Below are 23022 nucleotides of genomic sequence, written 5' to 3' on the forward strand. Positions count from 1 at the left end.
TTTACATAAAAGAACATTTTATAAAACAAGAGTGTGGTGTCTATATTACATGAGTGAACAAGATTGATAATAATAATAATAATAATAATAATAACAAAAAATAATAATAAAAGAATAAAGAATTATATGCACACAGTAGTTTCCACAAGCTCTGGCTCTTGCAGTTTGCCTCCCCCGCCTTATTGTGCATAAAATGTTTACAAAACAAAGTGTGAACATGTGGAGATGGAGAGACATAGGGCTGGGGAGGTGAAATTAAAGTATAAAAATGGTGAGATGATGAAAAACTGTGCATAAGTTAAAGCTAAGAAGAGAAATAAGGTCAACATTTCTCCACCTGAGTTACACAGTAGTAAGACACACATTAAATCCACTCGTACTGATAAACCTCAGCAGTGGAAAAATACATCTTCCTTCTCCCTTTGTGTGTTAGAATTTACCGGCTAAACACGACGAGTTTTAACCTAGTGTTAGGCGAATCAGATTTATTATGATTTTGCTCAGTGACGGACATCTCTGGGCAACAAGGGCAGAGCTCAGGTTAGATCTGATCAAACAATCAGAAACTTCATCATGACATCACCTTTAGCTTTCAAATTTCTTCATGTAGATTTCTTCATTACACACGTTTACATTTTTTAAAATTATTATTAGCCAAGTCACTAGGGACTTTACGCACAATGTTGTAGTGATGTCTTATGACCAAGCTGTTGAGTCGCTGGTTGACTCAGGAACAAATTTTCAAGCACCACTTTCTGCAGAAGCAAAACTCCGGGGGGGGTGGAGGGGGCTTGGGGGTGGAGTTGGATCTGATCCAGCTCCTGCTACCTGGGCAGAGTTGAACTAAAACTTCAGGGAGTGGATTCCAACTGGATCCAACTACTTCTATTGGGAGAACAGAGTTGAACCAAAGGTCCAGGGGGTGGAGTCAGATCTGAGCTAGCTCCTCCCACCTAGTGGGAGTTGAACCAAAATTCCAGGGCATGGAGTCAGACATGACTTAGCTCCTTTTACCTTGGCAGAGTTGAAATAAAACTCTGGGGGTGGAGTCAGACCTGATTCAACTCCTCCTACTTGGGCAGAGTCAAAATAAAACTCCAGAGGGTGGAATCAGACCTGATCCATACTCCTTCAACCTGGGCAGAGTCAAAATAAAACTCCAGGGGTGGAGTCAGACCTGATCCAACCTCCTTCTACCTGGGCAGAGTCAAAATAAAACTCCAGGAGGTGGATTATGACTGGATTCAAGTCCTCCTATTGGGAGGGCGGAGTCGATCCAAAGATCCGAGGGTGGAGTCGGATCTGATCTAGCTCCTCCCACCTAGTGGGAGTTGAACCAAAATTCCAGGGCATGGAGTCAGACATGATTTGGTTCCTTCTAATTTGGCAGAGTTGAAATAAAACTCCAGGGGGTGGAGTTGGGAATCAAAATAAAACTAAGGAAGAGTTGGGAGTCAAAATAAAACTCGCAGGGGTGGAGTCAGACCGGATCCAACTCCTCCTACCTGGGCAGAGTCAAACCAAACTCCAAGGGGATGGAGTCAACTCAGCGTTTTTGTTGCTCCGTGTTCTAAAGCACCTCATGAGTTAGGGATTAGTGGTTAGGCTTTATGAAGAAGATGGATTAGGTCCAGCTCCACCTCTTAGACTTTTAGTTCTGCAGCATGGACTACCTCTGAATTTCACTTGTTCGCCCAGGGCCATCCGTCACTAGACAAAAATCAAGACGCGCTGATCTCAGATCCCATTTTTTAAACCGGCAGCCAATCCGATCTCAGGTCAGTGTGAAATGGGTCGGATCGAATCCCTTCATGTGTCATCGCTGAGGTGAGGGACAAACTTCACAGTATTTACATCACGCAGACTTGATATCATCACAGATAACATGATATTAGGCTACATATATAGATTTTTATAAATACGTCCCTCTCAGCAGTGACAGTCTGCGTATACAGCAATACAGTAGTGTGCAGTGTAGCAGTGGTGGTGCTGTGCTACATACACTCTGAGAGAAGAAAAGAAAGAAAAAAAAAACCCTCACTAAACTGTACCTTCCCTCGTCACTGGGCATAGCACGCATCTTTTACACGATAACGAGAACATTGCGTACGTTTTAACCGATTTAGGGTACACAGCTGGACCTTAAGACCCACTGTTATACCTTTAAGGTAGTAATATTTTAAAAGTTCACCCCTTTCCAAGCAAAACACACACACTACAGGTATGAAAGATGCGTCCAGTGACGAGACAAGGTACTTGTTTTTGTAGCGAGGACGAACTCCTGCATTAAACGTTGTGCGTAGAGATTAAATAGAGAACGCAACAAAAATCAAAACCACTCTCGCTAGTCCTTCATCACTTCCTCTCGTATAGTGTTAATTTAGCAAAGAAACGCTACAACACAGTACACAATGATAGTAATGCAACATCCTTACTCAGGACCACAGTGCAAAACAACCTGAAGTGTGTGTGTGTGTGTGTGGGGGGGGGGGGGGGGTTTTGTTTTTTTTTAATGTCTTCCATCCACACACACAGTATAAAGGTGAGTAGTGGTGGAGCAACACATCCATAGCGGACACAGGTGCATTATGGGAAATTAAACCCGTCGTTCCCCTTTTCTGACTGATGAGCGAGCGCTGAACGCGAGTACAGGTTATATACATACAGCAGGTAAAGTGCTGGGGCTTCCTTCAGAGGGCGGAGTCATTTCCTCAGCCAATCCCGTTCAAGCGCGCCTTCCTCGGTTAACCTTCATTAACGCTACCATCGTATCAACCTCGCTTTACCTTCTTTTATCGCGCACCGTTAAACCGTCTACGTATCAACATTTCAGAACGTTCCTCCTGAACTTTATCTTTCTTTCTCGTCTTCTTGCTTACCAGCTTTCGTGTTCTGAAGCTTCTTCTGTCCTCTCTCTCGCTTTCCCATGGTAGAGGACACGAACAACATGCATCATATTCCTGGCTTCTCCCACGAGCAAAGCATGCTGGGATTGTAGGAAGGAGCTACATAGGATGTGAAAGGTGACAGAAATGCTGGTCCCTTAGTTTTTTTCTTTGTTTATTTGAAAAAAATCCTTCAGCACATTGTGTGTGTATATGTGTGTGTATGTGTGTGTATGTGTGTGTGTGTGTAAGAAAGAGAGAGAGAGACATGTCAGAATCCTGTGGACTGCATCACAGGCTGAGTGGCGTCTGTGGTGTCTCCTTCTTTCCCTGCAGAGAGTCAGAGAGAGACAGAGAGAGAGAGGGAGAGAGGAAAAGCATTATATAATATATAATATAAAGGAATATTATTACGTTACCAAAACTGCAATCCATCATCCAGACATGCCCGAATTTTTGTAAATTTGCTGGACATTTACAAATTTACCTTTACAGCACAACTATATTACACACATGCATAACTTTAAGCAGTACAGTATGATGTCATCTTTGGGAGGCGGAGCCTATGGAGTGAAACGACACCAATTGGATTCCAAATGGATTCTGGTTTCCAAGATGGCCGCCCTCATAGTCTTTCAGTGTTCAGCTTTACACTGTTCACAGCAGGTCACACTATCTCCTAAATCACATCAGCAAGTCTCCATGACATCACTGAAGACCAGTGCAGCTACATAATGCAGTTCCTGGGAGTCATGCCAGTGACTCGGCTTGGCTAGTGTGACGGTGTGGATAGTGGTATTAGCATGAAAATTGAAGCATTGGAAGCTGATTTGTTTGCGCGTGAGAGAGCTGGACAGACTAAAGGACTAAAGCACTGCTGAATCACTCTAGGTAGAGATTATAAATCTTGAACAGTGTTAAAAGGTAAGATTTGTAAAATAAATAAATAAACAAAAAGGTGGAGTTGAATGATTTTTTTTTTTTACTCATTGAGCCTGCCCACATTTCCACTCATGTACACAAAGCTCCGCCCCCAAAACGTACAATGGTTCAACAAGCGTTAGCATTACCAAGGACTGTCACGACCTCACTTTCAATCTCACTCGGACATTCAAATGTGTGAAAGCCGAAAGCTACAACTCGATAAATACATGCGACTTCTCCTCATAACGATTTAAGAGGATCTAATGAGGCGTCGGGGGGCGTGTCTATAAAATGACTGACAAGACACCAATTCAAATACAAGCAAACATTTCCAAACTGGCTTTTTTTTCAGCTACTTAATAATACATTTGTACCGAGACAATGGCTCAAAATATTATTTTGATCCTTTCTACGTAATTTTCCACATTACTTGTACAAGTAAGGAGTGAAAAATATTGACTACTGCACTTTTAAAGGTCACATGATGTCACGTCATTAATTATACAGTTTAACATGCAAGTCGTTCAGGGTGGATTTCTCCTCAGAGTATATGTACTATACTTTCCAGACTACAAGAACTTGTTCATCCTTTATCAAGTTAGTGAAGCATGATACATGGTATAATTTCTTTAATTCACTAACAGTAATGTGGCTAAGCATTAGAGGTCAATCGGCAGGATAACAGATTGATGGAACTATCGGTTATCGGTAAAAATCCACACACACAGTTTTCCCGGTCGCATCCGTTGCGTGAGCGGCTTAGAGAGGGTCTGCTGTCATTATACGGTACGAGAGCGGCCACTAGAGGCGAAATAAAAGCTATCGCTGACTAATTTTATTGTGTTATTTGAAGTATTTTTTGATTCATTTTGGATGTCTGGATTTTTATTTATTTGGAGCGTTACTTTTTGGTTCGGTTTGGATATATATATTTTATTTACTTTAATATTTATTAATATTTACATACTTAATTCATTCTGTGTTTTCATTCAGTTTCAATTAATAAAACTTAATTAATGGGATGATTAATCGGTTATCAGCAGGTACCGCCCGACTTAGTTATCGGTATCGGTCAAATCCACTATCCTTTGCCCTCTAGGAAGTATGCGCACTTTCTAGAAAGTCTGGCTAATTCACCTTTGATCCACTCACCGTCTCCGGCCCCTCTGTCCATGGATGGCATCCTGACAACAGAAGCAGCTGTGTGGATGACGTCATCTGAATTTTGCCTTACAGGAGACTTCATTTCTGTCTTTACACGTCTGTAATGGTCGACTTCGATCTCCTGTAATGGGGAAAAAAAAAAGTAACCAAATGGCTCTCATAAAAGACCACTTAAGAACAGCAAATGAAAGCGTCAGTGAAATGACTTGCGCATGGATATCTCCTACATGCAAGCGGTGTGTTCACGAGTGTGTTTGTGTTCACCCGGAGCCGATGCAGCTTTTTCATCAGCTTGTCCATCGTTTGAAAAATCTCGTCCACGTTCTTTATCGCATGCTGCTGTGTGCTGGCCTGTGATTGGCTGAGCCCTGCCTCGTTACTCGACACCTCCAGATGGGACCGGCGTGGGCTTTCCTGCTCTTCGTCGTCTTGCTGTGAAGACGACGATGCGGCTTCCGGTGCCTCTGAAGGACTCGGGTCGCTCACCTCGTCCGTGCTGCTCTCTTCAGTAAGAGCTCCCATCTGGTCTCTGGGCATCACCAGGTAAAACATGTTCCCTGGAGACAGAGACGAGTGCACGAGCTGAAAGCGCGAGCTCTCAGGAACGTGCACCAAGTTACACAGATACAACCAGAATCTGAGGATGTGCATTAGGATAATACGCGTATATCCCACATCGATGTTTAAATATTCACGGATTATAAATAACGTGTGATCTTCAGTGCTCTGCTCAAACTGATCAGCTTTTCAAAAACTTTCACAGCAATACCGCCACCTACTGGTCGAGCCAAGCCTACATCGCATCAACATCACTACTTCCATGTTGGATTTCTCATTAACGAGACGTTGAATGTTGCTGGAAAATGGTGAGTGAGTAAAGAAGCTTGCGCTCTCGTGTTTATAGTCTTAGTAATAACAAATGGCGTCCCTCTGTGGTGTCTGAGCGACACAGAACCGCTACCTTCTCGCGGGAATAACAGGAAGAAATACAGCATCAACCAACAAACCAACACCGGAATCGCGAAACACATCACAAATCTTTCAATATAAACATATTTCATATGTTTCAGGGTGAAGTTTTCCTTTTAAGACTCAATCATGAACCAGGAAGCAGAAAAAAAAATTAAGCTTCCGCGTTCAATTTCTCAAATAAACGACCCAGCACCAGCACAAACAATGCTCTGAACGCGTTGTTTTCTGATCGTTATCAGGTTTAGCGTGCTGATTGCTCATTGTGTACACGGTTACGTTTTCATCACAAAATGGTTTCAAATTTCAAATTAACGTGGCTAGGTATTCCATCCATCCTTCCATTTTCCATACCGCTTATGCTACACAGGGTCATGCAGAGCCTGGAGCCTATCCCAGAGAATACCCTGGACAGGGTGAGAATCCAGCGCAGGGCACAATCACACACACACACACACACACACTACGGACAATTTGGAAATGCCAATCAGCCTACAACGCATGTCTCTGGACTGAAGGACGAAACCGGAGGAAACCCCCAAAGCACAGGGAGAACATGCACACTCCACACACAGGGCAGACGGGGGATTCGAGCCCCCAATTCGATGTGCGAGGCAAACGTGCTAAGCACTTATCCACCGTCCGCCCCAGGTAGTTATTATATTAAAGCACACCTATTATGGTTTTGAAACATGCCTAATTTTGTTTTAAAGGTCTCATACAGTAGATTTACATGCATCCGAGGTCAAAAAACACTTTAATGTGCTCATAATTTAAACTGCAGCATTAACTTGTTTCCCCCAAGAGTCACAAACGACTCGTTAAGTGATCCGTTCTAAACTCCTTTCAGAGAGCATAATCTGCACTGATTGGTCAGATGTTCCAGCCTGTTGTGATTGGTCTACCGCTGTCAGCGAGTTTTAAAAAGGAAAACGCCCACTACCGTAACGAGTTTCAGCTCCGTCTGTCAGCGAGCAGCCGATGAAGACCAGAGGTGGAGCTTTTTGTTACAAACCTACGTAGGTTAGTACAGGAAGTAAGTCTGGAATCACTAACGACTCGTTTCAGCTGTTCAGAATCGGTTCCTTCTTTTGGGAGTCGATAACTCCCTTTGTCCTCCGCTTTGATTTTTGAGACTTTTTACATTCACGAACAACAACGTGAATAACACACTACATGAAAGGTAATATTTGAAAAACCATAATAGATGCACTTTAAATCTAAAAGGAGGTTTATCGAGGAGATTTTGTTTCATTCAGCTGATCAGTCATATTAACAAAGTTAACTGGAGCACTGAAGTGATTCACTTTCCTTTTTTTTCCCCTAACGTCTTCATTTCTGTCGTTTATGTTTAAAGTGGAGGAAAGTAAACTAGAACCTTGGGTTCAGCTGGGAGAGGGGGAGAGAGAGAGAGGTGAGAGAGAGAGAGAGAGAGAGAGAGAGAGAGAGAGAGAGAGAGGGGGGAGAGAAGGGGAGAGAGAGAGGAAGAGAGAGGGAGGGAGAGAGAGAGAGGTGAGAGAGAGGGAACGAGAGTGAAGGAATGAGAGGGAAAGAGAGGGAGGGAGAGAGTGGGAGAGAGAAAGAGAGAGAGAGAGAATCAAGATAGGGAGGGAGAGAGAGGGGGAGAGTGGGGGGGAGGGGGAGAGAGAGAGGGAGGGAGAGAGAGTGGGAGGGGGGGAGGGAGAGAGAGAGTGGGAGAGAGAGAGAGAAGGGGAGAGAGAGAGAGGGGGAGGGGCAGAGAGAGAGAGAGAGGTGAGAGAGAGAGGGAAAGGGGCAGAGAGAGAGAGAGGGAGAGATAGAGGGGGAGAGAGAGAGGTGAGAGAGAGAGGGAGATATTAATGTAATGCTCACTACCATTTAACAATGACTTTTGCACTGCTTTTAGGAAGCTCAGCTCAGATCATGTGATTTCTCTCAGGACAGAAACCGTGTCAGTTCGCTGCTTTACAAATCAAAAATTTCGCATTCGCGCCTATTTTTAGACTCTGTGAAATTCGATGAGATTCGGTGTTGAAAATCAAACACTAGGCCACATGATGGATTCTGAAGCTGCTGACGAACTCAAAGAAGCCTACGATTCACTGACCTGACCCCATCCAACCCCCCCCGCCCGAAAAAAAAGATATATAAAAATCAGTATTATTGGATCACCTAAAGCTTTGACAGTCATACCGTAACAAGAAAATAAACATATATTAAAATAAAGAAGGAAAAAAAAACAAACCGGATCTGTGCATCCCTAATCAAGAATCTGTGGATGACCGTGTATTGATCCCACCTTTTGATTCGGAAGATTGGATGGAGGTGACATGTGGGATGTCATCAGGAATAGAAGAAGAGCCCGCACCCACAGCTGTGCACGAAGGACAGGTAGAGACACAATGTACGCGTGTGTGCACGTGTGCGAATGTGTGTGCGTGCATGTGTGCGCGCGTGTGAGAGAAAGGTACGTGAGGGTGAGAAAGTGCGTGTGATAAAAATAGAACACCGAGTGTGTTATCAGTATTTGTGCAAACAAGGAGAGGCAGATATATATATACATACACACACATTTTATATATATATATATATATATATATATATATATATATATATATATATATATATAGTGCAATACAGAAGGTCAGTGTGAGTGAGAATGTCGAGGTGTGTGTGTGTGTGTGTGTGTGTGTGTGTGTGTGTGTGTGTGCGCATTACAGAAAGGTGAGAAGGAAAAACAAGGAAAAGTGAATTAAGATTACATCAGCTTCATTACAGCAAGCTCTGAGCACATGCAGAGAGAAGGGGGAGGAAGAGGGGAGGGACGAGGGAGGGAGGGAGGAGAAGGTGAGAGACATTGGAAAAAATAATAATTATACATCACATCCAAATTATTCACATTAACAATGAAGAAAAAAAAAAAAACAGGAATTAATTATAAATAATCTATGCTGAATAATAAATGATTCCGTGCATTTGGTTTTACTCCCAAGAATGCATTTAAAATGTCTGAAGGATACTTCTACACCTTTATTCTTACATAAATATAAGAAGTTATGAATATGCAAAAATATGCAAATCGGACACACCCTAATGCTCTCATACCGTCTCAACCTTACCCCTTAACCTTACTGCAAACATTACACCACGCGATTAGATATAACGTGTAACACACGCTAACACAACCTACATCTCGACAATGAGCCTGAAGAAAGATTAAAAAAAAAAAAATTAAAAAAAAGACATCTATTGACCAACATCTGGATTTGTTGATGCATCTGTTACGTCTAACTGAACACTTAAACTAACTCCTGTTTGTCTCAGGTGAACACGTATTCTTACTGATTTCTGTCAAAATATCCCATAATAGTCATAAAGCTATTCACCATCGACAGATTAGCACGTTCCGTCACTCTGTGATTATCAACTAATTTGCATACAGCTACATGATAGGTTAATGCCACTGCTTTTTTTTGTGACATCACAAAATGTGCTCAAATGCAAATTTACTATTAAGCACGAAGAACCTCTCTGTGTTAAATACAAAAATTTAAATGTAGTCCTATAATAACAGATTTCACTGTTCACATTTTATCAAGAAAAGTTATTTAACAAGTTATTTTTTTTAAAAAATTTGAATCTTTAATCAGCGCTCACCTTTCCTCATAACCCGAACATTGGGTCGCTCAGCCTCCGTGGGCGGAGCATCTACATGATCTTGCATTGATTGATTGGGGCTTTCGCTAAAGCTAGGCTCAGACGCCTCTGTGAACGGGCTTCTTTCGTTGGCTGTTTCGTTGGTAGGCGTGTCATCTGAATCTTGGCTCCACCCATCTTCAAGAGCTCTGAAGATGAGCTGTCGGAGTGTCTCAACTGAGAGAAAGCAAGAGAAGGAAAGGAAGTTCTTTCTTTATTCTTTTCCAAAACCCCAGGCAGCACAATTTCCTCAAAAATACAAAACAAAACTGGTCATTAATGTTATGTGAAACTACGGTATAGATTTGTACGTCCTCCCCCCGCCAAATAATGATCAATTATGAATTATTTTGCCACAAAGAAGGAATTCATCCTTTATTTTTTTTCGAACCGTCTTCCAGAGCAGCCTCGGAGACTTCGGGCCGCGCTTCCAGGTTATTGTGTGCGTCATCATCTACGAAGGCTTCTGATTGGTCAGTTGGGGTGTCAGTAGGGAGGGCGCTTTCGTCATCGCTCTGTGAAGTTCTCTCTACAGAATTCGTCTCTTCTATCAGCGAATCATCTGAAGAACAGAGACATGGGCAGCTCTGAGAAATAACAGCCAGGTGTACGAAGAACAACAAATTCCTCGATCGTTCGCTCGCGTGACGTGATTCACTTACCTTGGTTGACGTGACTGTTATGTAATCGCCGAACAGAGGATCTGGAGGAGACGCAAGGAGACCGGACGGTTACTAGAAACATTCCGCTAGAAAGAATTTTCCCCTCACGATATCGAAAGTGAGCCAGCAAAACAAAATGTAGAGTAACTCACTGAGCGGGGGATCCTTGTTTGGTGGCCGCAGCACCTTCAGACGCCAACGCGATTGTCTTTTCTAACAGGTCCTTCCAGCTGTGCAAACAACAGTCAAGCAATCAGGTCACACATTCTCCAAAAGCAGTATAACGTTCAGATCAACTCTACTCACTGTGCTGCAAAATGGGAAATGGGAAAAATGATGATGAAGCACACAACAGCTGGACAAAAAAGGTCCAAGACTTCATACCTTTCTTTTTTTTTCCTTTGGTGCAACTGTGTCTCACATTTCATTATTCTACATCTGAGTCAAATTGGTGTTTTCCGAAAAAAAAGTCTGACTCTGATATTTCTCAGGAAACCTGCAACATTATGAGCAGAAATCTGACTGCGAACTATGAAAACATGCCAAGAGTTTACAAAATGCATGAACGTGGGTACATCTACACGTCGTCTCTGGACCGAGAACGGTACAAATACCACTTTTTAAAGCAAAACTAGCAGAACAGCTGAAAAAGTTTGCCCACCCCACCACCGGTTCTCAACAGCAGCCCCAAGTGAGATGTTCCTTGAAGCTTGGGCGGAAAAACGTTTGTCCGTTCCGTTACTGTGCTACAGTGTTTTGAGGAGATTCTGGCCAGACTGTTTATCCAACCATATACATCCAAACCACGATATGATACAAGATACGATTCCTCTTTAAATCGCTTACTCTCTTAACATCATACACCAATCAGATACAATATTAATACACCTGCCTAACATTGTGTAGGTCCTGCTTGTGCCACGTCGACTCATGGACTCCACAAGACCTCTGAAGGTGCGCTGCTGTATCTGACACCAAGATGTTCGCAGCAAAGCCTCCATGGATCGGACTTGTTTGTCCAGCACATGCCAGAGGTTCTTGATCGGACTGAGGTACGGTGGCCGAGTCAACACCTTGAACTCTTTGTCGTGTTCCTCAAACTATTCCTGAACAATTTTTGTAGTGTAGCAGGGCGCATTATCCTGCTGAATGATGCCACTGCCTTTAAGGAACACCGTTGCATTGAAGGGTGGATTTGGTCTGCAACAATGTTTAGGTAGGTGGTACGTGTCAAAGTAACATCCATATGAATGCCAGGACGCAAGCTTTCCTAGCAGAACATTGCCCAGAGCATCACAATGCCTCCTCCGGCTTGTCTTCTTCCCATAGTGCATCCTGGTGACATTTCTACCCCAGGTAAGCGACACACACGCCCCCGGCCGTCCACATGATGTAAAAGACAATGTGATTCATCAAACCAGACCACCTTCCTTCTTCCACTGCACCACTGTCCAGTTCTGATGCTCATATGCCCATTGCTGGACATGAGTCAGCATGGTCACTCTGACCGGTCTGCAGCTACGCAGCCCCAGACACAGCACGCTGTGATGCACTGTGTGTTCTGACACCTTTCTATCAGAGCCAGCATTAACGTCTTCAGCAATTTGTAGCTCTTCTGTGGGATCGGACCAGACGGACTAGCCTTCGCACCTCACACGCATCATTGATCCTTGGGTGGCTATGACCCTGTCCCTGGTGCACCAGTTGTCCTTCCTTGGACCACTTTTGGTATGTACGAACCACTGCTTACTAGGATCACCACACAAGACCTGGTGTTTTGGACATGCTCCGACCCAGTCGTCAAACCATCACAATTCAGCCTTGTCAAAGGCTTTCGCATAGATCCTTACGCTTGCCCATTTATCCTGCTTCCAACACATCAGCTTCAAGAACTGACTGTTCACTTGCTGCCTAATATACCCCACCCCTGTCAGGTCCCAAAGTAACCAGATAATCAATGTTGTTCACTTCATCTGTCAGTGGATTTAATGTTATGGCTGATCAATGTATATTCTCATAAACCAGTATAATAACTGCTATCACCTAATAGTGTGTGCAGCTGAAGAGTTTTTCCTCTTATTCTAATTTCAGAGCCTAGCTTATAGGAGTTAGTTGATACAATAGAGAATATTTATACACACACTCCTCATCATCACGCATGTGATTATAACCTTCATCATCCAGTATATAATATGACCGTAATGCTGCTATAACATGCTGCTTGACTGATGTCGTGAGAATAAATAAATAAATAAATGAACTCACGTGTTTCTCTCTGAAGACGTTCCGGCCACCAGCTCGTACATCTGTGTTTCAGACGTGCTGACTACATACAGGGCTTTGTTATCTGAAGCGCACACACACACACACAATATTGATCAAACAAAGTCTCCCACGAACGATTTCCCAGCAGGACAGAGCACACTACAGAAGTCCGCACATACCTGTGGCGTTAGATCTGACGAGGGAAGAATTGAGGCGAACCACGGGGGAAAATGGCGTTTTTTGGTCCGTGTTCCCGACTCCGCCCAGCGAGCGTGACGGACAGCGCAGGATCAGGCGGTCGTCCGGACCTCTCTGGAGGAGCACCAACAGGTCTGAGAGCAGTACAGCTTGGACGTCTGAAACACACACACACAAAGTGAAAATGGATACAACATATCCTTTTACACGCCAAAGAGACAAAATACCACAGACAAAACACTCACACTCGGATACGGCTTCAACTGATTTGCTCTATTCCAGTATGTGTACGTAAATAAAGGTATTTTCACTCCAATCGAGCTTTAAGTTGGACCGTTAACGGATTATCAGCCTGAGTTCATATCCGCTGTGAAGTGAAGCACCATCGTAGCCATAAAGGTGTCTATTTCAGTGCGAGTTAAAGCGACGGTAATCGTCCGAAACGCAAACGGGGCGGGGAGAGCAACACAGACAAATCGAGGGGATTAAATTCATGAAGCAACACGTTGAATACTAACGGGTTTGAGGGATAGTGGTATGATTCGTTTACAGTGTCTGATGCAGATGAAAGGAGATATTCAAGAAAACTTTGGACACTTTTGAGCGTTCATAATTGCGATGAGACGGTTATCAGTTCGAGTCAGGGGTTCTTACCTATAGCTTTGTCTTTACTGACTTTCCACGTTAGAGGACCTTCATGAATCATCCTCTTTGTGGTCAAGTCCAGATTCTACAGAGAAAGAGAGAGAGGGAGAGTGGAAGAGAGAGAGAAATAGAGAGAGAGAAAGAGAGCGAAAGAGAAAGAAAGAGAAAAAGAGAAGAGAGAAAGAAAGAGAGAGAGAGAGAAAGAGCGAGGAAGAGAGAGAGCATTAGTTTGATCTCTGCATGCGTGAGCACACTGAATAATTGGTATTTTATAGCCATTGCTCGAACACAGAAAGACGGCTGATGGGCGGGACAGGGTGGGCGGTACCTTGAACTGTGCTGCAACGGGATGTGACAAGTCAAGCCTGCGCTGGTACTGGCTGAGCAGATGCCGGTGCTCTGTCTCCCTGACGACCTCGTTGACGGCCTGCAGTATCCCACGGCAACACACCTGCGCCCTCAGCAGCGGCTGCAGGTCTGGAGAACCGGCTGTAGCGGAGAAGCGGTACAGTGTTTGATGAGTTCTAGCTGGGAGGAGCTACAGTGGAGCTCGTGTTTTGAACGTATCGGTCGTGTTTAAACGATTTCAGAAGAGGCGCCTGATATACATCAGGACAGAGTATTTTAAACGTGCACGTGATAAAGGGCTGAAACATGGTGGTGTTGTGTCTCTGTACGCACCGTCTGTGTATTTGATGATGTTATCCAGCAGGAGGGGGTACTTGGTGAGTCTCTGCATCTCCGACACTAGCAGGTCCTTGAGCTGGAGCCGGCGGCAGTGAGGACTCGCCTCGCACTCCTAACCGTACGCGACACGGCCGGTTAAACACCAGCAAGACACAACGCGACAGCAAGACCAAACACACCTAGTGCGAGAGTAGTCTAAAGCTTCTCACAGGACAGATATTACCTGTATGAGGTGAGTGAAGCGAGGGTCTTTGCGCTGTTTGTTCTTGATGAGCTCCAGTGCCTGACTCTGCTGACTGCACAGGTGAGACACCTGCTCCTGAAACTCCTCTCCTGCTGCATCTTCAAACTAACACACACACACACGACACATTTATTAAGCAATATAACATTTCAGAAACGATCTCCGTCCACACTACACCACCGAAAACGCATGTCACATGACCATTCATGCACACTGGGCATGCGCATACAAGTGTAAACAGGAAGTCAGTTGCTAGTCCAAACCGTGCGTGTTCCATGTAGTGCTTACGCCGCTTGAAATGAGATTTGTTGGCGATTTCTCTAATTGCGGCTCGCCTCTTGCGCGTGTAGCAGCTGCAGTGTTTATATAAAATACAGAATATAACTGCAGAATGGCTGCTCAGAATGACGACAATGTCAGCAAAGCTTGCGGTTCAGTCTCCGTGTTGTTGTGTGTACATTCAAGGTAGCGTAACGGTCATACGGTAGGGGCTTGCCGAATCAGGGAAGGATACATAACGATCCAGAAGAACCAATCAGGAAGTGAGTGTGGGCGAAGCCACGCCTTCGTTTTGGCCCGTTTACACTGAAACGCGAGCCCGGAGTTTTCAAACTAAAACCGGGTCTTCTGCGTTTCCGAGGATGGAAAACGCCGGAGTAGTGTAAACGACAGGCGTAACCATAGCAACAGTTACGCGTTTTAAAAACGAAAACGCACTAGTGTAAACAGGGCCTCGGTCTCACTCTCGGCAACGTCAAGGACTGCGGAAATATCGTTAGTTATAAGGACGAGGACGGGACTCACTCTAGCCAGCATGATGTCTCCGATGCCTTGGACTATAGGAGATTCCCTCAGCTTCTTCATGGATTCGCACAGACTCGCTGCAACACAAACACACCATTACAGTCGGGGGGGAAATAAATCAATAAATCAATAAATCAATAAATCAATAAAAGAGTGGAAGTCGAAACGATCTCATCATTTTGCTTTCATTTTTTTGGGGGGTAATTTCGAGTAGATATACACACCAGGATTCGTTTACATGATCCCCAAATTACAGAGCAGACAACTTGAAGCACAAAGAAGCATGCTGGTGGTAGCATCATGCTCAGCTTTACCCAGTGCACCCCTTGGTTTCTTCTCTGACTAACGCTCTCTTTACCTGGTCATGGACGTTTCTAGAGCTATTGCAGAGCTGCAATTGTGCCGTATTCTTTACATTTATATAATAAAGGAATATTTTAATTAAATTAAATTAAATATTCCTCAGGGAGATGTTCAAAGCTTGAGATTTTTTTTTTTTTTTTTATCCAAAACTCCATAACTTTGCTCCAGACTTGGTCTTCATGATCCTGTATGTTCAGGTATATTTCTCTGACAAACTCCGAGGCCGCCGATACTAATAAAGATATTCGTAATCAATAGTATTGGCACCCTCTTTAAAATAAAAATAAAATCCTAACACTGTAGTCACATCTGAATTTGTACGCTGCACTATTGACGGTTTTCTAGATCAGAACCCGGATACAAACACAATCTGAGAAAGAAACCGACCATGCAGCTCGTAGACTTGAGGAAGGTTAGGGAAGATGCAGGAAAGCTCGTCTGAGGTCAGAAGGTTTCTCATTTTCTGGAAGAACACCTGATCCAGAACCCTGAGCGTCCGCAGGTGAGACGCTTCCGTCGTGAATAACTCTGAGAGAGGAAGAAAAAAAAAGAAGGTTTTTTTTTTTTATCCTTCATGAGTACCGAGTACTGTAGTGATCAGATCATAATAAAGATCAAGATCTAACGTCGGTGACTCGTGGGAAATCCGCCATATTGTCTGGAAGTAGTGGATAGCTGGAGTGGTATGTTCCAAATGTTGTGCTTTGGTCCAGTTGATATTATAATATGTGATCAATCTCACAATGTGATGCGATGTGACATAGAATCGCAGTCCGTGTTAAATGAAAAACTATGGATAAAGCATATTTTCATGTCTAGTCTTACGGGGTTATATGTTTTAATGCTTTACAGCGTGTTATTGTGTGAAACAGTGTGCTGGGGTGTGTATTCTACCGTATATGACCGCCTGCCGGTCGATCTCGCGCGAGCTGAGGGACTGGAGCGTGTGCGCCTCCACCGTCTCCTGCCAGTTCTGAGAGTCAACAACGTCCTCTTCCAGAGGAGGAGCGTCCGGTAACAACGCCAACGGCGTGTCCACACTCCTAACGCAAAACCAGAGATTAGAGATAACAAACGGGTCGTGGAAAAACGAACGCGTTCTGGACCGAACGTTTCGGCTTCATACCTGCGTCTGGAGCGAGGGGTGTAAGGTGGCGTGGGATTCTCGAGTGACCTGGAAATGGAAGAAAGCCTTTTAGAATAAACTGTCATCGGTTCAAAGGTTAACGTCACTGCGTGCTGTTTTTGCCAAGAAACAAACCGATAATTTTTCCCTCCTGTATAATCCTACATTTATACTAGCAAGAAACAAAGCTACAGGGGGGCCATTAATTTTCAACATATATGCGCATCACAGAGCTGCGATTTCAGCAACATTTCAAATCCAAACAACTGTCTGTGGACCAATCCTGTGGTATACGACTCCTCAAGAACACGTATAAAGACTTTAAAAAAGAAAGGGAAGCTTTGAAGGACATATCTGAGACTGTTGATGCATCAACGAGCGTACGCATGTAGGACCTTTAACTTGCTTTGCTACTCTGACAACGATGCTAATCTCCTTACAAACTTGTGTGCGCGTGTGCGCGCGTGTGTGCGCGGGTGTTTCTCACCTAGCTGAGCTGCTGGAAGCTGAGGAAGAAGCGCTGTGATGTAATGGGCGGAGTCCTGGCCCTTCCCTTTCGTCGCAGTCTTCCATGTCGACGTCGCTACGGGAACGGGGAACAGTCTCCACCGCCGTTCCTCCTCCACGTCGTCGCCCCTCGCCCTGAGCCTTCAAGGACTCGCTGCGAGCCAAACGCACAGACACCGTAGGACTGAGAGAGAGCGAGAGAAAATAAAATAAATATATATATATTTTTAACACACTTGAGAAACACATCAGAGAAACACTCAAGGGCTGATGTGATAATATCATGTCAATATTGTTATATAACACAACCTGCTTTTCTGAGACATAGTGAATATTGTGGTGTGTGTATATATATATATATATATATATATATATATATATATATATATATATATATATATATATAGAGAGAGAGAGAGAGAGAGAGAGAGAGAGAGAACGAGAGATAGATAGATGTGTGCTTAGTCTTTCATTTTGCAAAAGAAATTGTTATACCTTTTTAGTTATTTTTTCCTCCTTTTCATCCTTACACATTTTGTTAGATAAATAAAATTGATAAATAAAATCTTATACTTTATGTTAAAAAATGAAATTGAATAATACATGTTTACAGACAATAAAATATTTAACGTTATGGTTTTGCTGGCAGTTTGTGAGCAAACCTATACATTATGATGCAGATCGTGTATCGTAGAAATGCCTTTGAGAAGAGTGTCTTCTTTTTTTTTTTTACTGGCAGTTATATTACTGCTCTTAAATTTCCAATTGGGCAAATATGATTTATATCCGTATGAATACACCCTTTAACAACACACACCTGTCCATGCTCTCGTCCCCGAGGCTGCCAGTGGAGAGTCTCTGCCCGCCGTTCTCCCCCTCCTCACCGTCTGTGTGGTTCTCAAACTGCTGTATAATGTTCCGCACGTTACCTGCACGCACTAGCACAGCCACAGAGAGAGACCGAGAGAGAGAGAGAGAGAGAGAGAGAGAGGAGAGAAAGAGAGAGGGAGAGGAAGAGAGAGAGGGAGAGAGAGAGAGAGAGAGAGAGAGAGAGAGAGAGGAGAGAAAGAGAGAGGGAGAGGAAGAGAGAGAGAGAGAGAGAGAGAGAGAGAGAGAGAGAGGAGAGAGAGAGAGGAGAGAAAGAGAGAAGAGAAAGAGAGAGAGGAGAGAGAGGAGAGAAAGAGAGAGGAGAGAAAGAGAGAGCGAGACAACAAGAGAGAGAAAGAGAGAGAGGAGAGAGGTACAAGAGAAAGAGAGAGGAGAGAGAGGAGAGAGAAAGGAGTGAAAGAGAGGAGTGAGAGAAAGAGAGAGGAGCGAGAAAGAGAGAGAGGAGCGAGAGAGAGAGAGAGAGAGAGAGAGGGAGAGAGAGAGAGAGAAAAAGCACAAGCAAGAAAGAGCAATAATAAAGTATGAACCAAAAAAACACTACAAATGAAAAAAGAAAGAAAAAAGAACTGAACCAAGGCTGGGTTATGGGAAGGATGGGAATGATGGGAATTCAGTGGGAGAGACATGTACCTTCTGTAGGGGATAACGGGACATGGAACGCTGGAAAAAAAACACGCAGGGAAAAAACTCAATAAATCAATAAAATCATAGCAGTACTGAAAAAAAAAAAAATCACAAATCAAGTTGAGAGAAAAAAAAATAATTCAAACTGAGATCAGTGGCAATGGTGAAGGATGAACACAATTCACTGAGTGATGAAGCAGCGTGTTTAAGTGTGTGTGTTTACTGGATTGGGACGTGCTCCTGGGTTTGCCGATGTACTTCAAGATCGGATTTCTCTTCTTATCCTCTCCATCTTTCTCTTTCTTTGTGCCGCTCAGCTGCTGTAACACAAGTAATACACACAAGTCCAAACGTTGTAACCGTTACGACAAACGCAAACCCTATATAACCCATTAAAAAAATTTAACCGCATATGATGATGTTCTTTTCTTAATAGATTGTGGCATAAGAGGAATAAAACACTCTTCGATCATGAACGGTAACTCTGCGTCGCGTCAGGCCGCATCACGCCACCCCGTCGCTGATTACTTTCCCATTACAGCACGCCATGTCATGTTTCATTCCTTAGCTATTACTTCAAAAATATCAGATACCAAAAAAATAATAATAATAAAAAATATTCAAATTAAAATTGGTCACAGATTAACAGCATGTATTTAAAATCCTAAATAATAACAACAATAACAAATTAGACTTCTGATTTAATACCCTACTAATCTAAGAACACTGTGCCGCTCGAATAGAAACGCTTGACTGAGTCATATTGAATAATTCTACTAAATAACTGATTCACTCTTTTTAATCATACAGGACTATAACACAGCCTTAATCATCTTCTCTAACCCAAACACATGCTGTTCTTTACCCTGCGGTGAAGAAGACACGGCACGAAGGGTCGCTTTAAATAAAGAGCACAATCATTGAGTAAAACATATCCAGTCATTAATGTGGCACTCATGACTCGGCTCGATTTTACGACGCTACACGTGTTTTTAAAAAAAAAAAAAAAAAAAAAAAAAAAAAAAAAAAAAAAGGAATAGTTGTACTATTAGTCGTAAGCAAACAGAAGGTGAAGTGAGGAGAAAAACGAGTGTACCCTCTTGGTCTTGGGGAAGAAAGCAAGCCACTTTTCCTTCTCGGTGCTGAGTCCTGGGAACAGTTTGGAATCTCTCAGCTTGACCCCGGCGTGCCGCAGGTAAAGAGTGATGGCTGATGCTAACGGGGAACTGACCAAACACCACACGCAAGAATTTATTCTATTTTTTTTTTTAAAAAAAAAAACAAAGTCCTAATAAACAGAGAGTTGGTCAGCAAGGCAGAGATGATTAGTGAGCGTTCGTTCCTACCTTCTCTCCTCTTCGTGCTTTGAGCTGCAAATAAAACAAAAGATACCAAAGGTTAAATCTTTTACTACCATCACACAACACACGGCAGTCTGAAATAACCGAGCAGTCGAACGCAAACGCTCTTGTGCTCCAGCCGTACTTTTGGCTTTTTCCAAGTCGTCAGGTCTACATCTGCAGGTCCTCGGGAAGCCGTCATGTGACATGTGTGCACCTGCGTCTGTGACTGAGCTCATGTTTATGTGTAGGACGTGTCATGTGACCGCATGATGAGGTGTGTTGGGGCTTTTACTAGCTGTGACCTTTGTACTTCCATACTTTAATTTTGTTATATCATCTGACATCCGCTCTGCTTGTCCTGATTTAACAGGGAATTTTATTAGGCTGGAACAAGATGCCTCACTATACACACAGACGTGTTTTAATCCTTTAATCGGCTTCATCTACACCAGCACGGACCGGCGGGGACAAACTTCTGCTGCCATGTTGTGCACTTTTCCCCTCCGAGTGAACCGTCGGTGTAAATCAATACTTCTGACTGATCACCGGAATAAACTTCGGTATGATGACTGTTATAAGGTGGTCGTGTAAATATACAGCGTATGACACGTGTCAGAATATAACACGTGTAGTGCCGGCGTACAACACGCACCGGCGTATAACGCGCGTCAGTCTTTCCCGTTCGGAGCTATCGGTCGGTTCACAAGTGCAGGCGATTCCCCTCGCGATATTCATTCTAGTCCGCACGTGTTCTAGTCGCAGCCAGACAATCAAGATCTACTTGACATCACTCGACTCTCCTGCCGTCACGTGACCAGCATGCCCTCTGTACATTTTAATTCTGTGGGTCACGCAAATTGTGACCTCAGGTATTCGATGTAGTTTAACGGTATTACATCATATTTAAAGCGAATATCACACATTTCCACAGTGCAGGTCACTTTTCTGTTTGCATCCTGATGCATCGTGTCATGATGTATTGTTACACCGCTACTGTTACAAAAATGAATGGATTGTTTCATTTCCCTCGTTTATATTTTTGCACATCAAACTAATTCTTACAGCTTTATATTTACACCGTTTTGCCGTGTAGTTTATTAGGAAACCTTCATACATGCTGTATTACCATAGAAACGTCCTGAAACATCGGGATATGATATTTCAGTCATATTGCCCAGCCTTACTAATAATTTTCTGCAGTTTCACCCATACAGAAATGATCTGTTTAATAATAATAAAATACATTTATGCAGTAAAAAAAAAGCCCCATTCTGCATTCAAATACAAAACCCCATTTTCATATTCACAATTTTACACCAATCAGTGATTTAAAAGAAATTCTTCTCACAGCAGTTCCCACAGCGCCGTGATCTGTCTGTCCACCACCTGTCTCTCTTTCGCCGGGTCGCCGTCTAACTGCTGAAGATCGCTCTCTCCGAACAGGGAGCCCAGCCCCATGAGCTGCTTGTTCCTGCATTATAACGCAGTAATTATATTAGCATAGAACTCCACGTTAATGACAGCAGAGAGCCGAGTCACAGGGACGGTCTAGTCTACAAGGATCATACAGATTGCACGTTAAATTCAACCAACGATCAAGCATTTCAAACATTTTTATACGATGAGAAACTCATTACAGCTGAGATCTGTCAGGGTGTGTACCTGTAGTCCTGAATTTGGTCCTGGATCTCTGGAAGGACCTGCTGCTGGAGCTCGGACAGCGGACCTCTGATGTCCTCCTGAGCGTGGAGACGAGACTCTGCACACGACAAACATCGCTCCACATCAACACTGAAACCTCACCTTTCACCGTGTCTAATCTACAGAACGCATCAGAGTCTAATCTACACACACGTGAAAACACGTCAGATGTCGCTGTGGCTGAATTCAGGAAAACCACCCAAAAAAAAGTGTGTGTGTGCGCACGCATGTGTGTGTAACATACGTCACAACAACTTCACTAACAAACTTTCAACTTTGAAGAAAAAAAACGTAAATATACAACATCTGGGTCCAAAAGTCTGAGACCACACTGAAAATCTGGGATTGTTGTCCTCTCATTTAAAATGAGAAATAAAAGGTTTTAGAATTGAGAAATATTTATTTTATAAATAAATAAAAGTAAACGTTCAAAATGTTAAATATAAAACATTCGAGATTCGGCACTTTTTCTAGGTCAATATTTACGTGTAAGCAAAAGTGTGACACGTTGACTGCTCTGTTCAAACGGTCAGATTTTCCGCATGTCTAATCTAAAGCGTGTGATCAGACGACACTCCGATTTGGATTCTGGATTCGATCATGATGTTTTGCTCCAACTTTAAGAGTCCATGCTGCTCGAGTGCACGCGGTCGTTAAAGCCAACGAGGGACGCAGGAAACACTAAGGAAACTCGCGTAAACATTTCCAAGACTCCACTTTTCACTGAAGTCGTTGGCAGTGATATAATTTGTAGTGAAAATGGACGTATTCAATTAGAAAATAAATCCCGCATAATTGCGGTTTTGTTGGAGCCCACTGGACAGAAACCGATGATGATCAAAGCAAGAACTAATGTCCAACGTAAACTTATCATTCTTTATATCGTAAAAGTATGTAATGTTGTTTTACCGGAATTAGATTAGGTAATAAATGTAGGGATAGGCGGAGCGTCTTTCAGTGAAACCGGGATGAAACCTTACACTCTTGCAGCTGAAACGCTAAAACGCTTGAACTCCAGTCCCACACATCTACATCTACATGCCCAAATATAAACATGGAATCACCAGGACTTACCTATGTCTGTCAGATACTCATCTCTGACTTTAATCTTCAGAGGCTGAGAACACACAGAGAGAGAGAGAGAGAGAGAGAGAGAGAGAGAGAGAGAGAGACACACAGACAGAGAGAGCGAGACAGAGAGAGACACAGACAGAGAGCGAAACAGGCAGAGAGAGAATCAGAGAGAGACAGAGAGTGAGAGAGAGAGCGAGCGAGAGCAAAATAGAGAAAGAATCAGAGACAGAGAGAGTGAGCGAGAGCAAGAGAGAGAATCAGAGAGAGACAGAGA

General features: G+C 43.3%; 1 protein-coding gene across 5 annotated transcripts in view; it reads right to left on the reverse strand.

Annotated features, from left to right (window-relative positions):
- arhgef11 (Rho guanine nucleotide exchange factor (GEF) 11) overlaps positions 1-23022 on the reverse strand; it is a 40745-nt gene continuing 17723 nt past the window's right edge. Inside the window, exons 15-42 of one of the 5 annotated variants that reach the window (XR_008386347.1) lie at positions 22749-22791; positions 21636-21732; positions 21322-21444; positions 19977-20000; positions 19727-19856; positions 18854-18950; positions 18637-18666; positions 17936-18056; positions 17099-17302; positions 16612-16659; positions 16380-16528; positions 15873-16013; positions 15123-15199; positions 14298-14423; positions 14069-14186; positions 13716-13876; positions 13397-13472; positions 12724-12900; positions 12545-12626; positions 10432-10509; positions 10280-10320; positions 10009-10179; positions 9579-9794; positions 8221-8295; positions 5238-5530; positions 4947-5094; positions 1198-3215; positions 1-1136 (exon numbers count right to left, since the gene is read on the reverse strand). Coding sequence is in view for 4 of the 5 variants with exons in the window: in XM_053629634.1 (XP_053485609.1) it covers positions 3157-3215; positions 4947-5094; positions 5238-5530; positions 8221-8295; positions 9579-9794; positions 10009-10179; positions 10280-10320; positions 10432-10509; positions 12545-12626; positions 12724-12900; positions 13397-13472; positions 13716-13876; positions 14069-14186; positions 14298-14423; positions 15123-15199; positions 15873-16013; positions 16380-16528; positions 16612-16659; positions 17099-17302; positions 17936-18056; positions 18637-18666; positions 18854-18950; positions 19727-19856; positions 19977-20000; positions 21322-21444; positions 21636-21732; positions 22749-22791 (3105 nt within the window). In the remaining variant the exon portion in view is untranslated. Of the gene's footprint in view, positions 3216-4946; positions 5095-5237; positions 5531-8220; positions 8296-8594; positions 8706-9578; positions 9795-10008; positions 10180-10279; positions 10321-10431; positions 10510-12544; positions 12627-12723; positions 12901-13396; positions 13473-13715; positions 13877-14068; positions 14187-14297; positions 14424-15122; positions 15200-15872; positions 16014-16379; positions 16529-16611; positions 16660-17098; positions 17303-17935; positions 18057-18636; positions 18667-18853; positions 18951-19726; positions 19857-19976; positions 20001-21321; positions 21445-21635; positions 21733-22748; positions 22792-23022 lie in introns of those variants that run through there. The other 4 variants (XM_053629636.1, XM_053629634.1, XM_053629637.1 and 1 more) reach the window with 4 other exon arrangements.

Source organism: Ictalurus furcatus, chromosome 7 (genome assembly GCF_023375685.1).
Source record: "Ictalurus furcatus strain D&B chromosome 7, Billie_1.0, whole genome shotgun sequence".
Lineage (NCBI taxonomy): Eukaryota > Metazoa > Chordata > Actinopteri > Siluriformes > Ictaluridae > Ictalurus > Ictalurus furcatus.